Source organism: Diceros bicornis, chromosome 4 (genome assembly GCF_020826845.1).
Source record: "Diceros bicornis minor isolate mBicDic1 chromosome 4, mDicBic1.mat.cur, whole genome shotgun sequence".
In the NCBI taxonomy this organism is placed as follows: Eukaryota; Metazoa; Chordata; class Mammalia; order Perissodactyla; family Rhinocerotidae; genus Diceros; species Diceros bicornis.
The window spans coordinates 98,357,236-98,374,917 of record NC_080743.1 but is presented as its reverse complement, the minus strand read 5'-3'; the positions used below and the strand labels follow the sequence as shown (position 1 = coordinate 98,374,917).

The 17,682-nt window shown below is 43.9% G+C and overlaps 1 protein-coding gene and 1 non-coding gene across 3 annotated transcripts in view; one reads left to right on the top strand and one right to left on the bottom strand.

Moving 5' to 3' along the window:
* Positions 1–4,359: 4,359 nt before the first annotated feature.
* TRNAL-CAA (transfer RNA leucine (anticodon CAA)) lies at positions 4,360–4,465 on the bottom strand. The gene is made up of 2 exons: positions 4,428–4,465; positions 4,360–4,405 (listed from the first exon to the last, which is right to left on the bottom strand). It is a non-coding gene; the product is annotated as a tRNA-Leu (tRNA).
* Positions 4,466–14,149: 9,684 nt separating this feature from the next.
* The window catches only part of POU2F1 (POU class 2 homeobox 1), a 168,919-nt gene continuing 165,386 nt past the window's right edge, over positions 14,150–17,682 (top strand). For both annotated transcript variants that reach the window (XM_058540146.1, XM_058540144.1), the window contains exon 1: positions 14,150–14,242. In XM_058540146.1, coding sequence (XP_058396129.1) covers positions 14,182–14,242 — 61 coding nt within the window. In that variant the 5' untranslated portion in view covers positions 14,150–14,181. The remainder of the gene's footprint in view (positions 14,243–17,682) is intronic.

Below are 17,682 nucleotides of genomic sequence, written 5' to 3'. Positions count from 1 at the left end.
GACGCTACTGTGTGGGTTGAAGAAATGTGGCAGTTCCCAGGAAAGAGGGAAAGGGGAGAAGAGAGCTGAGTTTCTGAGGAAGATTTGGTTTCAGGGAAAGTTTCCATGATTAAAAAAAAAGCATTATAAAGTAATGTGTTTTGCTCTTTTTTAAGAATTTAAGAATTTCAAACACATCATGGGGCATGATAGTCTAGCCGAATCCCAGGCCCAGCTTGCAGTCATGTGTGTCTGTTGTACCCAACAGCTGGCAGCTCCAGGAATCTGTTTGTATCGGTTGCTACGCATGTTGGGGAGAAGCATTTGAGAAGGAGGTTGGGGGGAGATACCTCAAAAGACAAGGGAAAGGGAGTTAAGAATGGTGTCTATTCCCTAGCCAGACCTCAAGGGAGTGAGGGATGATTCAAAGCTGAAGGAGCATTTTTCTTAAAGTATTCGGTGGGACTTGGGCCGCAAGCAGCGATGCTTCTGGGCCAGGTGACAGATTTCAACACAGTACTAGAGTGAGATGCCCTCTCTCCATGTCAGCTGAACACCCAGCATGGTAAGATCACAGGGGTCCAGAAGCTATTTGGCGTGCTCAGGCCTTGTGACTGTGACAGCCCTAGGAGGCCACCTTCTTCCGGCTGGCAGGATGGCAGGATGGTTCTGTACTGAGAGGAACATGAGAGGACAACTTCGAATGGGGTGTGCTGGTGGCTTGCAGTGATGGGGATTGGTGCTGTGAATAGGAACTCGGGAATCATTGATGATAATTTGACCTCCTTTGTACCCATAAGCCAGTACGGTCTTGAGACATCTGGGGTGTATGATGCCATCGTGGTTTACATGGCTTATTGTTTTAAGCAGAAAAAGAGGATTCAATTATAACATATAATAAGATCCTTACTTATTTCACATTGTTAGGAAATGTGATATTCCAAGTAAGTCAATTTTCCAAATGATTAAAACAGCCCTTTAAGATTTATAACGTTTTAATCTTTTTGATGGAAAGCCTGCCAAAATACACTGTATACTTTGCTTCTTTCTTAAACAGAAAAAACATGAATTTAACCATTCTTTGGTTTTGTCAAGTCATCACGAGCACTGACTATCTTTTGTACCATACTATGGTGAGGCCCTCAGGATCTCATGACATAGGTAGGGCTATACTCTCCTAAAATAAATTGTGCCTAGACTGCCATGCTTTCTGAATTTTTGTATCCACTTTTGGTAGTTTTTCTCTCTTCCACTGTTATTAGGCTGTCAATAGACACTTCTTGCTTCTCTCAGGGAGGCAGTTTCTAGGAATCTACTTTACCCCCATTATCCTTTTAATTTGTATATGTAATCTGTTTTGGATTTAGAATTGACATGTTTCGTGAATATTCTGCCTGAAAAAAAGCAAACAAAAAAAAGTGGGGTTCTAGCTTTTGACAGAGGGTGAGAAAGTTTTGCGTGGGGATGAAGCACAAGTCTTTAAGATAGTTATTTTGTCTATTTGGAGACATTTTAAATTAACTTTTGGTTTTGGCTGTGTTCCCCCAAATTGAAGTTACTGGATGAGGGTCTTCCAGAGAAGTGGTTTTTAGTGTACATATAATTGAGATCCTAGGGTGAGGGGAAGAGATGATCACAGCCCTCCATCTCACCTCAATCAACATTATCCTATTCGTTTTATGGAAATTGTAGTTCATATTCTGAATTAATTAGATTATACAATCAGTTTCAAAATCATAATGCAGTGGTGTATTAAATTTAATAATGCATAAAACTTGTTAAGGAAATTTAAAACTTTAGGACCTAGATGAAATTCAGACATGAATTTTGTATGGAGAAATGAAACAAAATAGTTTTATTAGAGTCATTTGCTTTATTACAAGGGAGAACACCCACAGTATCATTTAAATACTGTAGCATTCATCACATGCAATGCTTCCCAGCAAACTAATTTAAGATAGACTCCAGACAAATATCTAGAGAGTCTATCACCCTCCTGCCTCTGCCTGTTTTCCTCATGAAGATCAGCATGGTTAGTGAAAACAGATTTCCTAAAATAAGCATTATCATATACAGAGAAGACTGGAAATCATAAATGATGCAAGCAACGTCCTTTGATTATGACAGGAAGCCTGCATATGTAATCTTTGTAGCGAATAAACATCTTCAATTTCTAGTATTATATCATCCAATTCCAGGAAAACATTATCATAATATGAAATAGATGAGAAAGTAAATAGCAATCAGAACTATCTGGCAATGAGAAATACTAAGTTTTCTCTCTCCTGAGTTGGGGCAGCTGGTCTTAGTGAGAAAAGCTGATGTAAGGTGGTCCTGGGTTCAAATCTCAGTGCCTGTGTGACTTACAGCAAGTTACTAAATTTCTCTGAACCTCAGTCCCTCTGACCATCATGTAGTGGAAACGATCCTTCCTTCCCATGGATGGCACAGTATTTAAATGAGATACATTTAGCACTTTCCTCCATCCCACATCCCCTCTTTGTGGAAACTGTAGTTCGACACTCACAGTGTGCTGGCCATCGCCTCCAACGCTGGCTCCTCTCTAGAATATTTTATCTTTATAGAGACTCCCAGCCACCCAACCAGAAAGCTAGTAGTTGTCCACAACTCCTCCCTCTCCTTCCTCCCACTGGTTCCGAATGCCTCCCCACCCCTAATTCATGTCTGAGTTAGGAGTCAGATGCATCTACTTTGAGATCCCTGGTCTACATGTACTTCATAATATGTACTTAACCCACAATGGTGAATGCTCAATAATCTAAAATTTTCTCAAGGCAGGAATTATATAAACATTGTATTATATATTTTTATCTCTGGAAATGATATCTATGGAACTGAAGTGAAATAAAAGAGCAACAGCTCAATAAATCCCACTTCGCTTTCTCTCTGTTCCTGCTTGTGCTCAACAGGCTGACTTGTGTGGCTCTTGTGTCATTGGCTCTTGCCTTGCCATCTCACACAGGACCAGCCCTGTGGGTATTTCTGGTGGGTCCTTGTGGGTATGTCCCATGATCCTATCACCACCCGCAATAACAGAGATCACTGAGAGAGTGCTGCCATCCCCATTCTATAGAGAAGACCCCGAAGCACAAGGCATTCAAGTCCCTGCTGGGTGTTAAACAGTGAGGGAGAGGCAGAATGGGATCGAACTCAGGTCTAGCTGATGCCAGAACTCACACCTAACCATCACACTCTATTCCCTCCTCACATACGTCTGATCAGTTAACTGTGGCATCCCTCATTTTATACCCTTTCATCTACTTAAGCTTCCCTCTCCACGCACTGCTATTGCTTTTGGTTGATGCTGCTGGTCCCTTTCCCAAAGCACTGCAGTCCTTGATCTGCCAGAACTGGGTGGAGTTCTCTCTCTCTCCTTTGTGCATTAAACTCTATCAGAGGAGTATCAAAGCTCCTCATGCCCCAATGTCCTACAGAAAGTTTCATGAAATGAAATTCATCAGGTATGCCCTGGTAAAGCATAGGGCACAGCTGGCATCTATTCTGATGGGTTGGTGGTCTGTTCTATTTGGTCAATGTTTCTACCATACCAGGTATTAAATAGTTTGAATATCACCTCTGCTTCCAGAGCTACCTCTCCACAGGAAACCATCGATGAGTGCTCATGGGGCTCTGAGCCAAGAGTTTAACTTGAGTAATGGACACATCCTAGCTGCCTATCCTCTTGAAAGACCGAGATGGATTTGGATGTATGGTCAAGCTGTCAGTACCAGAATCATTTAGGATAGCTTTTCTCCCAGAAGATTCCTTAAACCTTCAAGGAAACAGACATCTGCTGATCTAGCTCACTCTGCTAGATGTGTCCAGACACAGCTAAACATTAATAGTATATACATTTTGGGCTCAGTCTGAGAGGGCCAACTTACTTGATTGCAATGAGAGAGGAATGGGCATCGTGGTTAGTTTACGTTTCTGGTTAAATAATAATAGGGAGAAACTCCTTTTGTATTAAAAATCTATGCTTGTGATCTTGCCGATTTCTCTTTGTAATCAGTTTTTATTTTATATATTTCAAGGTAGGTTGCTAGTTGCACACTAATTCATAATTGTTATAGCTCCTTGAAGGATTAGCCTTTTGTTATTGTGCTTTTTTTTTTTTTTTTTTTTTGGTGAGGAAGATCAGCCCTAAGCTAAGATCCATGCCAATCCTCCTCTTTTTGCTGAGGAAGACTGGCCCTGGCTAACATCCGTGCCCATCTTCTTCCACTTTATACGGAACGCCACCACAGCATGGCCTGACAAGTGGTGCATCGGTGCGCGCCCAGGATCCGAACCCAGGCCGCCAGCAGTGGAGCATGCACACTTAATCGCTACGCCACAGGGCTAGCCCCAAAAGCGAGGTGTCAGAAGTGGGATTTGAACCCACGCCTCCATTCGGAGACCAGAATCCCCAGCACGGGGAAGGGGTGCTTGAGTCTGGCGCCTTAGACCACTCGGCCATCCTGACACCCTATCACGCATTTTTATTCCTTTTGTCTTAAATTCCAATTTTTCTGATAATGATATTGCTAAATAGCTTTCTTATAAAGGAATTTATTCATGTTTTCTTCTAGAACTTTATTTTATTTTTTTGCTGAGGAAGATTCACCTTGAGCTAACATCTGTTGCCAATCTTCCTCTTTTTTTTTTTTTTTTTTTTTGCTTGAGGAAGATTCTCCGTGAGCTAACATCTGTGCCAATCTTCCTCTATTTTGCATATGGGTTGCCGCCATAGTATGGCTGCCACGTGTGATGTAGGTCGGAGACCACGAACCAAACTCCGGCTGCCGAAGAAGAGCATGCTGAACTCAACCATTAGGCTACAGGGCTGGCCCCTAGAACTTTTATTTTTATTTTTTACATTTAAATCTTTGAATCATTGGGAATTGATCTTGGTCTAGGCTTGAGGTACAGACTCAATTTAAAAAATTGGATAAATTGCTTTAATGTATATTACATTTAATTTTAAAATAAATATTAATTCAATATTAATATTTTAAAAGTATATGTAATATATACTAACACATAGGCATATATTTTGTTTTTGAAATATATGTATATTTATATGATCATATATACGCACACTTGTTTTGAAGTCCCTCTCTCCTCTCTCTCGCTGTTTAATAGTTTTGTAGTTGTCTCCACTCCATGTCCCAAGCTTCTAGTCCATAAAGGTCTTCTAACGGGCTTTAGGGGCTCCTGCAACGGTAGAACAGTCCAGGGAGCAGTTCTGATCACTTCCTGGTTGCAAGGCAGTGTCTTGGTCCTTCTACTCAGCTAACTTCTCCACTTCCTATAAAGCCGCAGCCCCAGGCAGCAGTTAGGCAGCAATTTTACTCAGCCTCCATTTACAAAGGTGTGTGGGAGTGTGAAATGACACAGATAGAAGGTTGCTCATTGTGACGTTGTGAGTAACAGGGAGCGTTTGTAAATAGCCTGTGTCCAGCAAGAGAGGACTGGTTGAGCAAACCATGGTTAGAGCACACGGAAGTACACACAGTCATGAAACAGATGAGTAAAATCTCCACGTCTTGATACGGCACGATCTTCTGAATATACAGTTAAGTGAAAAAAGCAAGGAACAGAACAGTATATATAGTATGCTATCTTTTGTGTAAGAAAGGGAGAGAAATAAGAATTTATATACTTGCAAGAAGAGATGTGGGAAGGATAAGCAACAAATTAATAAAAATGGTTTACTAAAGAGGACGGGAAGTCAGGAATAGGCCAAACATGAGAATTCTCTGTATCACAAACGGCTGCGGTTTTGATGTTTGATTTATGTAAGAAGATTTATGTAAGATAAAATTATAACAAAACCCCACCAATTATAAAAGGGGTGTGTGTGTGTGTGAGAGAGAGTGTGAGTGTGTGTGTGTGAGTGTGTGTGTGTTTTGGGACAGGGCAGGGACGCTCCAAGTCATGAGCCTGCTTCTGGTTCTTCCTCTTCGTGGCACTAGAATTCCAGGCACCACTGCCTGCCTCTGGGCCTGCAGCCCAGCAGGCCCCAGCAGCAGACCCACTCACGGTTTGTAGTTTTGTACTTTTCCTGAGTCATGGATGTGATAACTGCTTTTGAGCCATTTCTTTTTAGTTTTCTCTTTTTGTATTCTATCTATCATGGCTGTATATTTAGAGCAGAGGAAATGCTTGGAACTGTGAGCCTACTGTGCCCATGGAAGTCCCCTTCCTTTTGTTTTAACCTTTATTATTGAAAATCTCTTAAAAATATTTCTTTTCTTGCCTTAGAAAGTCTAATATACTCAGAATAATTAAATATTTCTTGGATGATAAAATATATTAAAATGAAGTTTCTAAACCTTAATTTTCAATATAAAATACAATATTTCATAGAAGTTAAAATGCCATTGATTGTAAGATGTATAATTATTTTATGTAGCATTAAAAAATGCTTCCAGTTAAACCATGACACAATGCTTTCTTATCACATCCCTTGTAAGACGCATCTTGATTTCAAAGATAAAGTGTGAAAAAATATACATCTTAGAGCAGACAAAATATAGTTATAGAAATAGATTGGAAGATAAAAAGGTTGAATTAAATGTGTACTGATCCCAAGATATCCCAAAAACCAAAAGGAAACGTTTTGCCTAGAGCAATGCCAAGTACATGATGGGTACTTGATGGATGCTTGTGAGAGAATAACCTGTCTTACATGACATTGGATGGCCACTAAAATATAGGAGGAAGTACGTAAAATATTTGTTTTCTAAAAAGTTGTTAAGCATAGACTATGTCCGGGCCCTGTGCTGTAACATTAAGCATAAAAAGATAACAAAAAATAATGAGGACAATACAGCCTAGCCCTTGAATAATTTATATTCTAGTGAAAAAGACAAACATAACAAACATAGTCTGACATTGGGGGAGAGATCAGGGCTGAAGGTGTAGATTTGGGGGTCTTCAGAGAGGTAACAGTTGAAATTGTGGGGATAGATAATGACATCAACAGGCTTGCAGCCATGAGGAGGGGGACACAGGCAGATCCTTGAAGAGTACCCACACTAGATGGGACAGAGAGGAGGATCAAGCAAGGAAAACCAAGACGTGGTTGGAGATGAGAGGAGAAATTGGAAGCAATTTGTCATTAAAGTCAGAGTTAGAGAGATGGCTTTAAGAAGGAAGAAATGATCACCATTGTCAAATTGCCAAGAGAAGGGGCAAGATGAGGAGTGAAGACGTTATCAGATTTGGCAGTTAGGAGGTCACCAATGACTTCCAATAAAGTAATTTCATGAAAATGATTGGAGCAGATGTCAGATTATAATGGGTTGATGAGTAACTGCAGGAAGAGTTTATCTAGAAAAAGCTCATGAGGAAGGATAGGAAGAGGCAGGAAAATATAGGAAGGGCAGAAATGGGATCAATGAATGCAGGAAGAAAATAGGCACCAAAATTCGTGGAAACAAAGGAAAGCGTGAATGTCTAGATGCAGGAGGGAGGCAGGTTGAGGAGGCAGATGGCAGCCAAGGCAGGGGGCAAATCTGAGGGCCTAGAGAGGAAAGGCAGAAAGGGGAAGGGATCAGCAATCTTTGGTTCAACTCTGGTTCAGCTCTGTCCCTTACTGTATGAACTTGGGCAACGTACTTAACCTCTCCCTGCAGATATTAAGAAAGAATCCTCAGAAAGAAGACAGACACTCCAAAAACACTCCTACAGTAAATATGATACATTTCTCAGAGTTTTTTTCTTCTTATGATTCTAATGTAGGCTGATGACATAAGTCCAAAGCATAATTCTAGGACAGAATCTTACAAGGGGACAAAATGATGTATTTCAAGCGCACGGCTTTCTGACAGTTTGGCTTTTAAGAGTACCTAGAGTTGGAATTACAAATGGATTTCATCCTGCACGCCAATGCTGACAAGATGTCAATGAGCGCCTGAAGTACCGGTTGGGAAGAATCATGTTTGAGCAAGAGTTTGGGTGCAGCATAAGAAAGGGCTATGGATTAAAGAAACTGGCCAGGGCTTGGAAGGGATGGTAGTAAGAGTAGTGTCAGAAATTTGCCAACCCTCAACCAGAGGGCAGAATGGACTATGCATCCATCAGATAGTTCTCCATCAACAACATTGAGCTTTTTGATAAGTATTGACTTGTAAAGATTTCAGTGTATGTTCTCTGGTAAGTATAAATACTCTGCGTTGTACATTAAGGGTAGAAACATAAGTGGCAGCAATCAGCTACAGTCAGTAGATCTGACATCCTTTTAGGAACGTTTAGATGTGTGATCAGGATATATACATTAATTTAATATAAGGCCTCTCCACCTGCTCAAGGAGGAAGACCACAGAAATGTCTAAGGCAGGATCAAAATCTTCCTTGGGAAACTTCTGGATATACTTTAAGACATGGAGGAAAAGCAGATCAAGGTCCCAATGCTTCATGTACAATGGTCATGATCATTTTATCCTGAAAACTTTTTAAGTTACCATTGCCAAGCTTGCTTTACTTCAATGAAGTATCCATAGTATATGCACCTTTAAGCAATGAAACACTTTGGTTGAATCTTCCAGGAGAGTAGATTTCATACATATAACATACATATATAAAATTTTTTTAAGTAGTAATACTATATTCAAATGAAATCTTAGCTTGAACTCCAATATAGGTAAAGCAGAGCCATTACAGCTGAAGAGGAGGTAGAGGGGCTGGTTTTTATCTTGCCTTAAGGTCAGCCCTAAAGGCTTCATAAAATGTGACTTGAAAGCCTCTGCTATAAGGTTGATTAGTTATGAATGCACCCCTAGGTCACTAAACAAATTGATTCGCTAGGTTAGAATGATAATCTTTATGAACAGGTGTAATATTGGAGATGTTTACAAAAATTGATAATTTCTAATTTAGTCACCCAAGGTAATTATAATCATTAAAATACACTTCCCAGAGTCTGGGTGCCTCAGTCTTTAACAAAACTCCACAGGGGCACCAAGAGTTAACTTCAGTTCAAGGAAGGTGTGCCAGGCCCAGGCCCCAAGAGTTAACTTCAGTTCAAGGAAGGTGTGCCAGGCCCAGGCCCCGTCCCGTGTTTCCCTTCAGCCTGTGGAGAAGATCTGATTTGCTTGTTGCTCCTAACGTGGTCTGGTCTCTTGAGAACAATGGCACTCTATGGCCCAAAGAAGCTGCAGGAATTTTGGTCTTCACATCTGTATTCCAGATGGTGGGAAGAAGAACAACGGAACTTGCTTCTTTTAAGAGCTCTCCCAGAAATCCTACCCAACAACTCCTTACAACTCAATAGCCAAAATGTAGTCACATGGCCACACCTGGCTGCAACGGCTTCTGTGCTGCACTTTATTTAGGAAGACACATGGACACATTCACATCAACGCATTACCACTGTTAACTAAGGAACATCCAGTAACAGTAACGTCTAGACAGAATTACTCATCATACCCCTGTACTACTTCTGTACCTTGTGTGTGTATGTATGTGTGTGTGTGTGGCATGTTATACATACATATATATATATATATATATATATATATATATATAACCATATGTACAGAGTTTTGTTAACACCAGCACAATCAGGATACAGAACAACTCCATTACCCCAAAAACCCTCCCATGTGCCTATCCCTTATAGTTACACCTTCTCCTACCACTACCTCCTGGCAACCACTGATTTGTTTTTCATCACTATAGTTTTATTTCAAGAATGTCATATAAATGGAATCATATGGTATGGTTCCTTTTGAGACTGCCTTCTTTCACTGGCATAATGCCTTTGAGATTCATTGAAGTTGTTGCATATGCCAATAGTTCATTCCTTTTTATTGCTGAATAGTATTCCATAGTATCGATGTACCCCAGTTTGTTTATCCATTCACCTGTTGAAGGACATTTGGGTTGTTTCTAGTTTTTGGCAATTATAATAGACCTGCTATTTGAGTACGTGTTTTTGTGTGAGCCTAAGTTTTCATCCATGCATATATTTTTATATGATGAGATTACATACAACGACATTATTTGTTAATATGTTCTCTTCCACACTAAACTATATGCACCTCCAGGATTTTGCCTGAGCCAAAGCAAGCAGCACAATGTAATAGTTAAGAGTACAGCTCCTAACCTGTGTTTGAACCTCAGCTCTACATTTAATAGTAGTATGACATTGGGCAAGTTACTTAACACCTCTATGCTTCAATTTCCCCCATCCTGGAAAATTGAAGCAGCTGGCAGAATCTCCACGTTGGTTCCCTGATCTGTGGAATGAGGGCTATGATGGTGGGAAAGGCTAAGTGGGAGCTACTAAGCCTGCATCTATCTAGGAAAATAGTAAAGCAAAAGCAGCACTGCATTCCTGGCGGGACTGCAGAGATTAGTGCCACCATCAAGGATGGAAGGATGCTGGGGTGGTCATTCCCACTACATTCCTATTTAACTCTATACAGAGGACAGATGGATCTGGGAGAATGACAGCGGATTATTGTAAGTTTAACCAGGTGGTGACTCCACCTGCAGCTGCTGTACCAGATGTGGTTTCATTGCTTGAGCAAACTAACACATCCCTGGAAACTGGTACACAGCGGTGGATCTGGCAAATGCCTTTTTCTCCATCCCTGTCAATGAGACCCACCAGAAGCAGTTTGCTTTCAGCTGGCAAGGCCAGCCATACACCTTCACTGTCCTACCTCAGGGGTATATCAACTCCAGCCCTATGTCATAATTTAGTTTGTGGGGCTCTTGGTCTCCTTTCCCTTCCACAAGTAGATCTTACTGGTCCATTACATTGATGACATCATGCTGACTAGACCTAGCGAGCAAGAAGTAGCAATTACTTTAGACTTATTGGTAAGACATTTGCATGTCAGAGGGTGGGAAATAAATCCGACAAAAATTCAGTGACCTTGTACCTCACTGAAATTTCTTGGGGTCCAGTGGTGTGGGGCATGCCAAGCTACCCCTTCTAAGGTAAATGATAAGTTGTTGCATTGGGCCTCTCCTACAACAAAAAAAAGAGGCACAATGCCTAGCCACTGGATTTTGAAGTCAACAGATTCCCCATTTGGGGAATCTATTTACCAACTGACCCAAAAAGCTGTTAATCTTGAATGAGGCCCAGAACAAGAGATGTCTCTGCAATAGGTCCAGAGTGCTACGCAAGCTGCTCTGCACTTAGGCCACCTGATCCAGCAGAGCCAATGGTGCTTGAAGTGTCAGTGGCTGATAGGGATGCTGCTAAGAGCCTTTGGCAGAACCCAACAAGTGGATCACAGCTCAGACTCAGGATTTTAGAACAAAACCCTGCCATCCTCTGTGGATAACTATGCTCCTTTTGAAAAATAGCTCTTGGCCTACTACTGGACTTTAGTAGAGACTGCTTAACCATAGGCCACCAAGTTACCATGGGACCCGACCTGCCCATCATGAACTGGGTATTATCTGACTCATGACGAGGTACACTATACTCCAAAAGAACTACTTGTGTTTTCTAATTTATACAGACAGAAACCTGGGGAACATGTGTGGGAATGGATATTAAGGGTATGGGATAATGCGGGAAGGAACATGAAGTCAGATCGGGCCTTTGGATTCGGACTGGAATCTACACCATTGGCTCTCCTGGTTCTCAGGCCTTCAGACCGCAGGTCTTAGGGCTTCTCAGCCTCCATAACTGTGTGAGCCAATTCCTTAGATAACAAATCTCTATCATATATATCATGAAAGTCATATATGTATCTGTATCTTCTGTTAGTTTTGTTTCTCTGGAGAACTCTGACACATACAGGCAAGTTATATAACATCTCTATGTCTCAATTTCCCCATCCAGGACAATTGGGATAAACAGAGTTCCTACCTCCCAGAGTTGTGAGGATTCAAAAAAAAAGAGTCCATACAGATGAGTTTGCTGAGGTCAAAGCAGTGTCTTACACACTTTCATATCCTTAGTACCTAGGAAAGCTTATGGCAGAATGCAGATGTTCATAAATGTTTGTTGAATAAATGACTTTACCAATTTTTAAAATAATCCTAACATATATAACTATATTATTATTTTTTATTCAACAAATATTTATGAATACGTACTATGCCCAGGCATTGTGTTAGGCCCTGAGCACACATTTGGAAACATAGATACTTTCATTAAGAAGAAAATGAATCATTGATACAGACTATTTCAAACTATTTTTTTTCCTCACAGAGCTCTTCTTCCTTAAATATTCATTCCATGAAAATTTCCTTTTATGGCAATAAAATTATAAAGAATGAATAGCACACACACTGGCTTCAATTACTTTCTGAAAGTCATATTAATTTACTTTTTGAGCTAAAGCGCAAAACAAAGATTAAATAGAAGATAGAGATTTAAATAAGGTTATTTGAGTTCTTTTTCTTAGTGGAGATGATTTCAAATTCCTTGCCCTCAGAGCAGGGGCACGTACTTAACCTTATTTCAAATAGGTTGATGGTTCTGAGACTTTCCCTACAGGAACGCTGGTGAATATATTTTAGGCCATATTTCCAGATTGTAGCATGATTAAATTTTGCATTTCCTTAACTGTGTGTTGGCTGGTGTGGTTTGAAATAATTAGATTATAGGGTGGTCCAATTATTTGGCGTAAACAGTCATGCACACACCCTAAGGCTTGATTACCATGAATAAATCAATCCCACCCCAAATTCATTGGCTGTCCCTGACAATAGCTTTAACTGTACTTGCACAGTGTAAGGAATTCAATGAGCAAGCTGAGACCCATGATTAAACCTTTAGCCGTTAAAATAACTGCTGACTACCTCTTCGAGATCAGTTGTTCTTCAATGTAGAATCTGCAATTCTATCCAATTTAAACTTTACAGTCATTTCTCTCTTCAAGACAGACTGTATAGGACTGATTTTTTTAAACTTTTCCCTGCTTACCATGAAATACACTTTTTACTTTAAAAAAAAAAAACCTAGAAAAATCTTAGGGCTTTGTTAAGAATTCGTAAAATAAAGAGACTTGGGTCTTGTCCAGGGAAATTTACCATTGAAGATAAATCTAATAACTTTATGACCAGTCACAAAAAAAGATATTTACAACGGAAAACGCCTACCATCATATTTTGCTAATCTTCCTCACCAAAAAAAAAAAGAAAAAAAATTCATGATGAAGCTACTGCTGATTTCGACATTTTTATTTATTAGATCATCACTTTCCAGTTTACTGCTAGGTTTGAAAAGTTATTCCTAAGCGACGGCCTGCGGAAAACGCATATCCATAGACTAGGGGGTTGGCTATTTGTTTCGATCCGTGCGCGGCTAGTGAGGGGCAAGAAAGCCGCAGGAAGGCGGTAATTAGCGACTTAATAAGACGCCCAGCTCCGGAGGAAGCCGGCCGGCGTTAGAGACAAGTAGAGCAGAAGACATTGGGGCTAATTAAACCACCACAGGACACTCCCCCTCGCGGTGGCCCGGCCGGGGCTCCAGCACTCGCAGAGTCGGGGGCGGGGACTAGTTCGGATTCAAATTCAGAGCGGGACGCGCGCGGGGCTCAGCAGGTGCCTCCACCCCGGCTGCCGGAGCCGGGCGTTTCCGCCGGCACCTGCCCGCAGGGCCGGAAATTACCTACAGGGGAGAGGCCCCTCCTTTGTTGTCGGTGTTTCAACAGCGCGGAAAGCCTGGGAAAGTGCGCAGCGGAGGGGACGCGGGCCCCGGGCCGCTCACGGACGCTCTACGCGTCACCATGCTCTTAGCCGCTGTGTCCCCTGCCCTTCTTTTAGAATGCCATTGGCCACTGGTGGAAGCAGGAGTAAAGCCTGCAAAAGAGTGAGACGAGGGGACTGTAGGCACCAGCGCCCCACCTATACGTTTCACAGGCAGCTTACTCTTCAGGAGGGAGTCGGGAGAAGGTAGCGCATGCGCCGACGGCGTTTCAGGCTCTTGGAGAAAGTCGCGCATGTGCAGAGCCGAGACGAGAAAATGAAGCGAGCGCCTGACTGGCAGGTGGAGGGCGCTTTAGCTACTGAGGCGCCACAGCGGCCAGGGGGCGCGTGCGCAGAGCGCCCGAAGGGGGTGGGGCCGCTCCAAGGGGACGGCCTCGCGCGCCCCCTGGCGCGCGCCCGGGGAGAGGAAGGAGCGTGAGGGGGCGGAGAGGAGGGATGGAGGGCGGGAGGGGGGAGGGGAGCCGGAGCGAGGGAGGGCTTATCGACCGGGCGATTTTGGTTAAAATATTCAAAATGGCGGACGGAGGAGCAGCGAGTCAAGATGAGAGTTCAGCCGCGGCGGCAGCAGCAGCAGGTAATCATTACAGCATTTTACATATTCATATTCATACTCAACCCCGGCTCCCGCTGCTCCCCCCGCGACTTAGCATAATTTATTAGTACTCAGGATTATTATAATTAACGGCGGGGAGATGGGGGGCCGGGGAGCACGGAGCCCCCGCCGAGCGCCGAGCGGAGGGGGAAAGAGGCTCGGAGCGGCCAGGCGGAGGGGGAAGACAAGGGGCAAAGGGGACGGCGAGCCGCCGCCGCCGCCGCCTGCCCCCGGCCCACCCCGCCGCCGCCCGCCGCCCGCCGGCACCGGCCCTCCTCCGCCGCCGTCTCGCGTGCCCGGACCCGAGCGGGTCGGCGCCGGGGCCGGGGCACAGGGAGAGGACAATAAAGACATTTTACATATTCATAGCTGCCGGCCGGCGGGGCGCGGCGGGGCGCGGGCGGGCGCCCGGGCCGGCGGGCGCGGGGGGGGAGGCGTGGAGGAGGATGGAAGTGGCGGCGAGCACAATGCCGGGGAGGCGGTGGGACCGCAGCGGACCCCGGCGGCCGGACAGCCGCGCGCGTCGCCCCCCCTCTTGCCCCGGGAGTGGGCCCGGCCGGGGGGGCGCTGCCCGCCGCGGGGTGGGCGCGGAGGGCGGCTGGGGGTGCGCCCGGGGAGAGCGCCTTGCCCGCACCCCCCGGCACCGGGGTCCGAGCGGGGCTGAACCGGGGTCACGGCCCCGCGCACCTCGGCCGCGCCCCGCTTGTCCCGGTGCGGCGGCCTGACCTGGGCCTGCGCTCTCGGTGGGTAGGGGCGAGCGGCACGGGCGCTGCGAGGTGGCCCCGGGCGGCGGGGGCAGGGAGCCCGCGCGAGGGTCCGCTTCGCCCCCTCGGGGCGGACGGGGTTGAAAGGCGGCCCCGGGGAACGTTCCCGGCGGGGGGATGTCCTCCGGGGCCGCCCATGTGCTCCGTGCTATCGGTCACAGTCTCCGTGGGTCCTGGAAAAGCCGCCTGGCCGGGTCGGCCGTGTCCCGGGGGAGTTGGGTGGAGGTGCCCGGCGTGGTCTGACCTCCGTCCCCCTGCCCCTCGCGCGCCGCCCTCCCCCCTCGCCTCTGCGCCTGACCCGGACGGACGAGGCTGGGGGCCCTCGGGGGCCTCGCGCTCCCAGGCCCCAGAGCGCCCGGAGGCCTCCCGAGAACTCGATGTGGAGGCCGCCCTCCTGCCCCTGCCCCAGAGCCGACTGGCCTGACAAGTCGATAATATTCTTGCTTGCCCCTCTCCTGGGGAGTTGGGCAGGGGCGGGGATCCCCCTCCCTGCTTCTGTGGTGATGTTTCCTTGCTGGGTGCTGGGTCCTCTCTCCTCTCTGCTTAGCCGAACCTTTCTCATTTGAATAATGTCTAATTCGGGGAGGTTTATATTATTGAAATGGCCGCCTGGCTTTCCCCGCCTCTCATGTTTAGTAATTCAGACCTTTAATAACAGCCACTCACAGCCCAACGCCGTGTTTATATTTTACATTCGCCCCATGTGCTTTTGTGGTTCGATATGATTCTTTTTTTTTTTTCCCTTGGCAATCCACAGGGCTCTGAGATCAAACCCAGGCTGTGCTGGAGAGCAGGGGGAGAGCTAGGCCTTGGCTCCTCTGGCAGTTGCCTAGGCCTCATGTTCTCTGCCGCTTGATTTATTTACTAATAACCAAAATGACTCCCCCCAGCAACTTCCACACACATACCCCTCATCCGCGGGCAAAACAAACCCTCCTGGGGCCTTACTAGAATTGAAACAGCTCCTAGCTAAGTATCAACTCTGTCGTTGTTTTGTTTTTTCTTAAAAAGACTTTCTTCTAGTTTGCAGTAGTACTGGGCCTCAGGAAAAAAAATCTTTCTCATCTTCAGATTCGATTGAAACCTATTTGGTTTAATAGAAATAAATCACTTTGTTTTAGGGATAGTTCTCCCTGCCCCGTGGCTCCTACCCCCAAGTTAAACATTTTTAGGCTTTGTAAAGGTCTGCAGTATTTGTAAAACCAATGGTTTTTGTCTAGGAGTTTTAGGATAGCTAAGTATTTTAGAAATTCCAATTAACAGCACTTTCAGAATTTCTCAGTGCTACATTCCCTTTTCAACCCTTCATTCTGATTTAAAATGGGACTGATATTAATTTTGTGCTATTACTGTCATAGATTTGTTTATTTTAATTGTAGCACTCCTGAAAACAGAAATGGGGTTATGTTTTCCTTGAGTGTTTGTGTCATGGTTAAATGAGTGAAAATAGAAGAATAAACACAGAGGTTGTGTCTACCTTGATCTTGGAACTTAGTCCCCTCCCAGCACAGTGCCCTTCTTCTTTAGGTTGTCAGAATTGATTTTATGTTTTATGTAGACTTAGGACTGTTGGTCTGTGAAAGGCAGATTAATTTCTGCTAGTAGAAGAAACAATAATTTTGATTTTTAGTCTTTCCCTTGGTAAAGTTTTCTATCCTTTTTGTTTTGTATAGTTGTAGTGTGTTTTTTAAAAACATAGTGTTGCTTCTCATTGGTGCTTTTTTTTACCCCCCTAGTAGAGGAAAATATCAGAGAAGTGTTGCTTAACATGGATGTGTTAAACCTTTGAAATTATGTTAAGGCAATTTATGGTCAGGTGCTAGGTGCAGATTTTCTGAGACGTTAGTCTTCGGTTTAGTTTGTAACAAAATTCTAGATTTGATGGGCTAAAAGCAAGCCAATTTCAAATAACTGGTGCTCACCATTTTTCTTCTTTCACCTCCAGTAGGCAGGCCCTGAATGCAGCAGGAAAAAAAAATCGGGAGCTTTCATGAGAATGTTCAGGTGAATGACTGCTTCATGAAGAGACCTGAAGCATGGGGTTGGATGGACAAAAAGCAGTGATATGATTTCATGCCTTAAATAGCATATGTTTTTGCACCGGATTCCCAAGATATGGTCAAACTGATGATATCATTGGACAGAGGACAAGGTGCAGTTAATTTGATTTATTGTCCTGAGGTGAAGTGTAGCAGTGAAATCGTCTCACAGGGAAACCATTTATCTCGGGACAATTTCCTTTATAGCTGCAATTTAACCACTACCGAGGCTGTAGATATTTTATCCAAGATGATAAAATGTACATTGCATTTTACAAACAAAATTTCATTGTTATAGTTTTTGTAGTGCAGAAAAGAATGAATATTGTTAACTGGCCTTATATTTTGGTTGGCTTTCCATGCCATTGTAAAAATTCATTTCCTCAAATTCTCAGATGGAGACTATGGATTTTAAATAAGTATAATCATAGAAGTATCCATATGCATGTTTATTTTAGATGGGTTCTTTGTGATCCCCCAAACTCCAATAAGAAGCTGCGTTTCTTGACTTAGAACACTGTCCAGGTTGAAGAAGGAGAGATCATTTGCCTTAGAACATATTTCAATGAATGAAGTGAAGTTGAAGAGGATAAGGGCTATATATTCTTTTAGGTTGAAA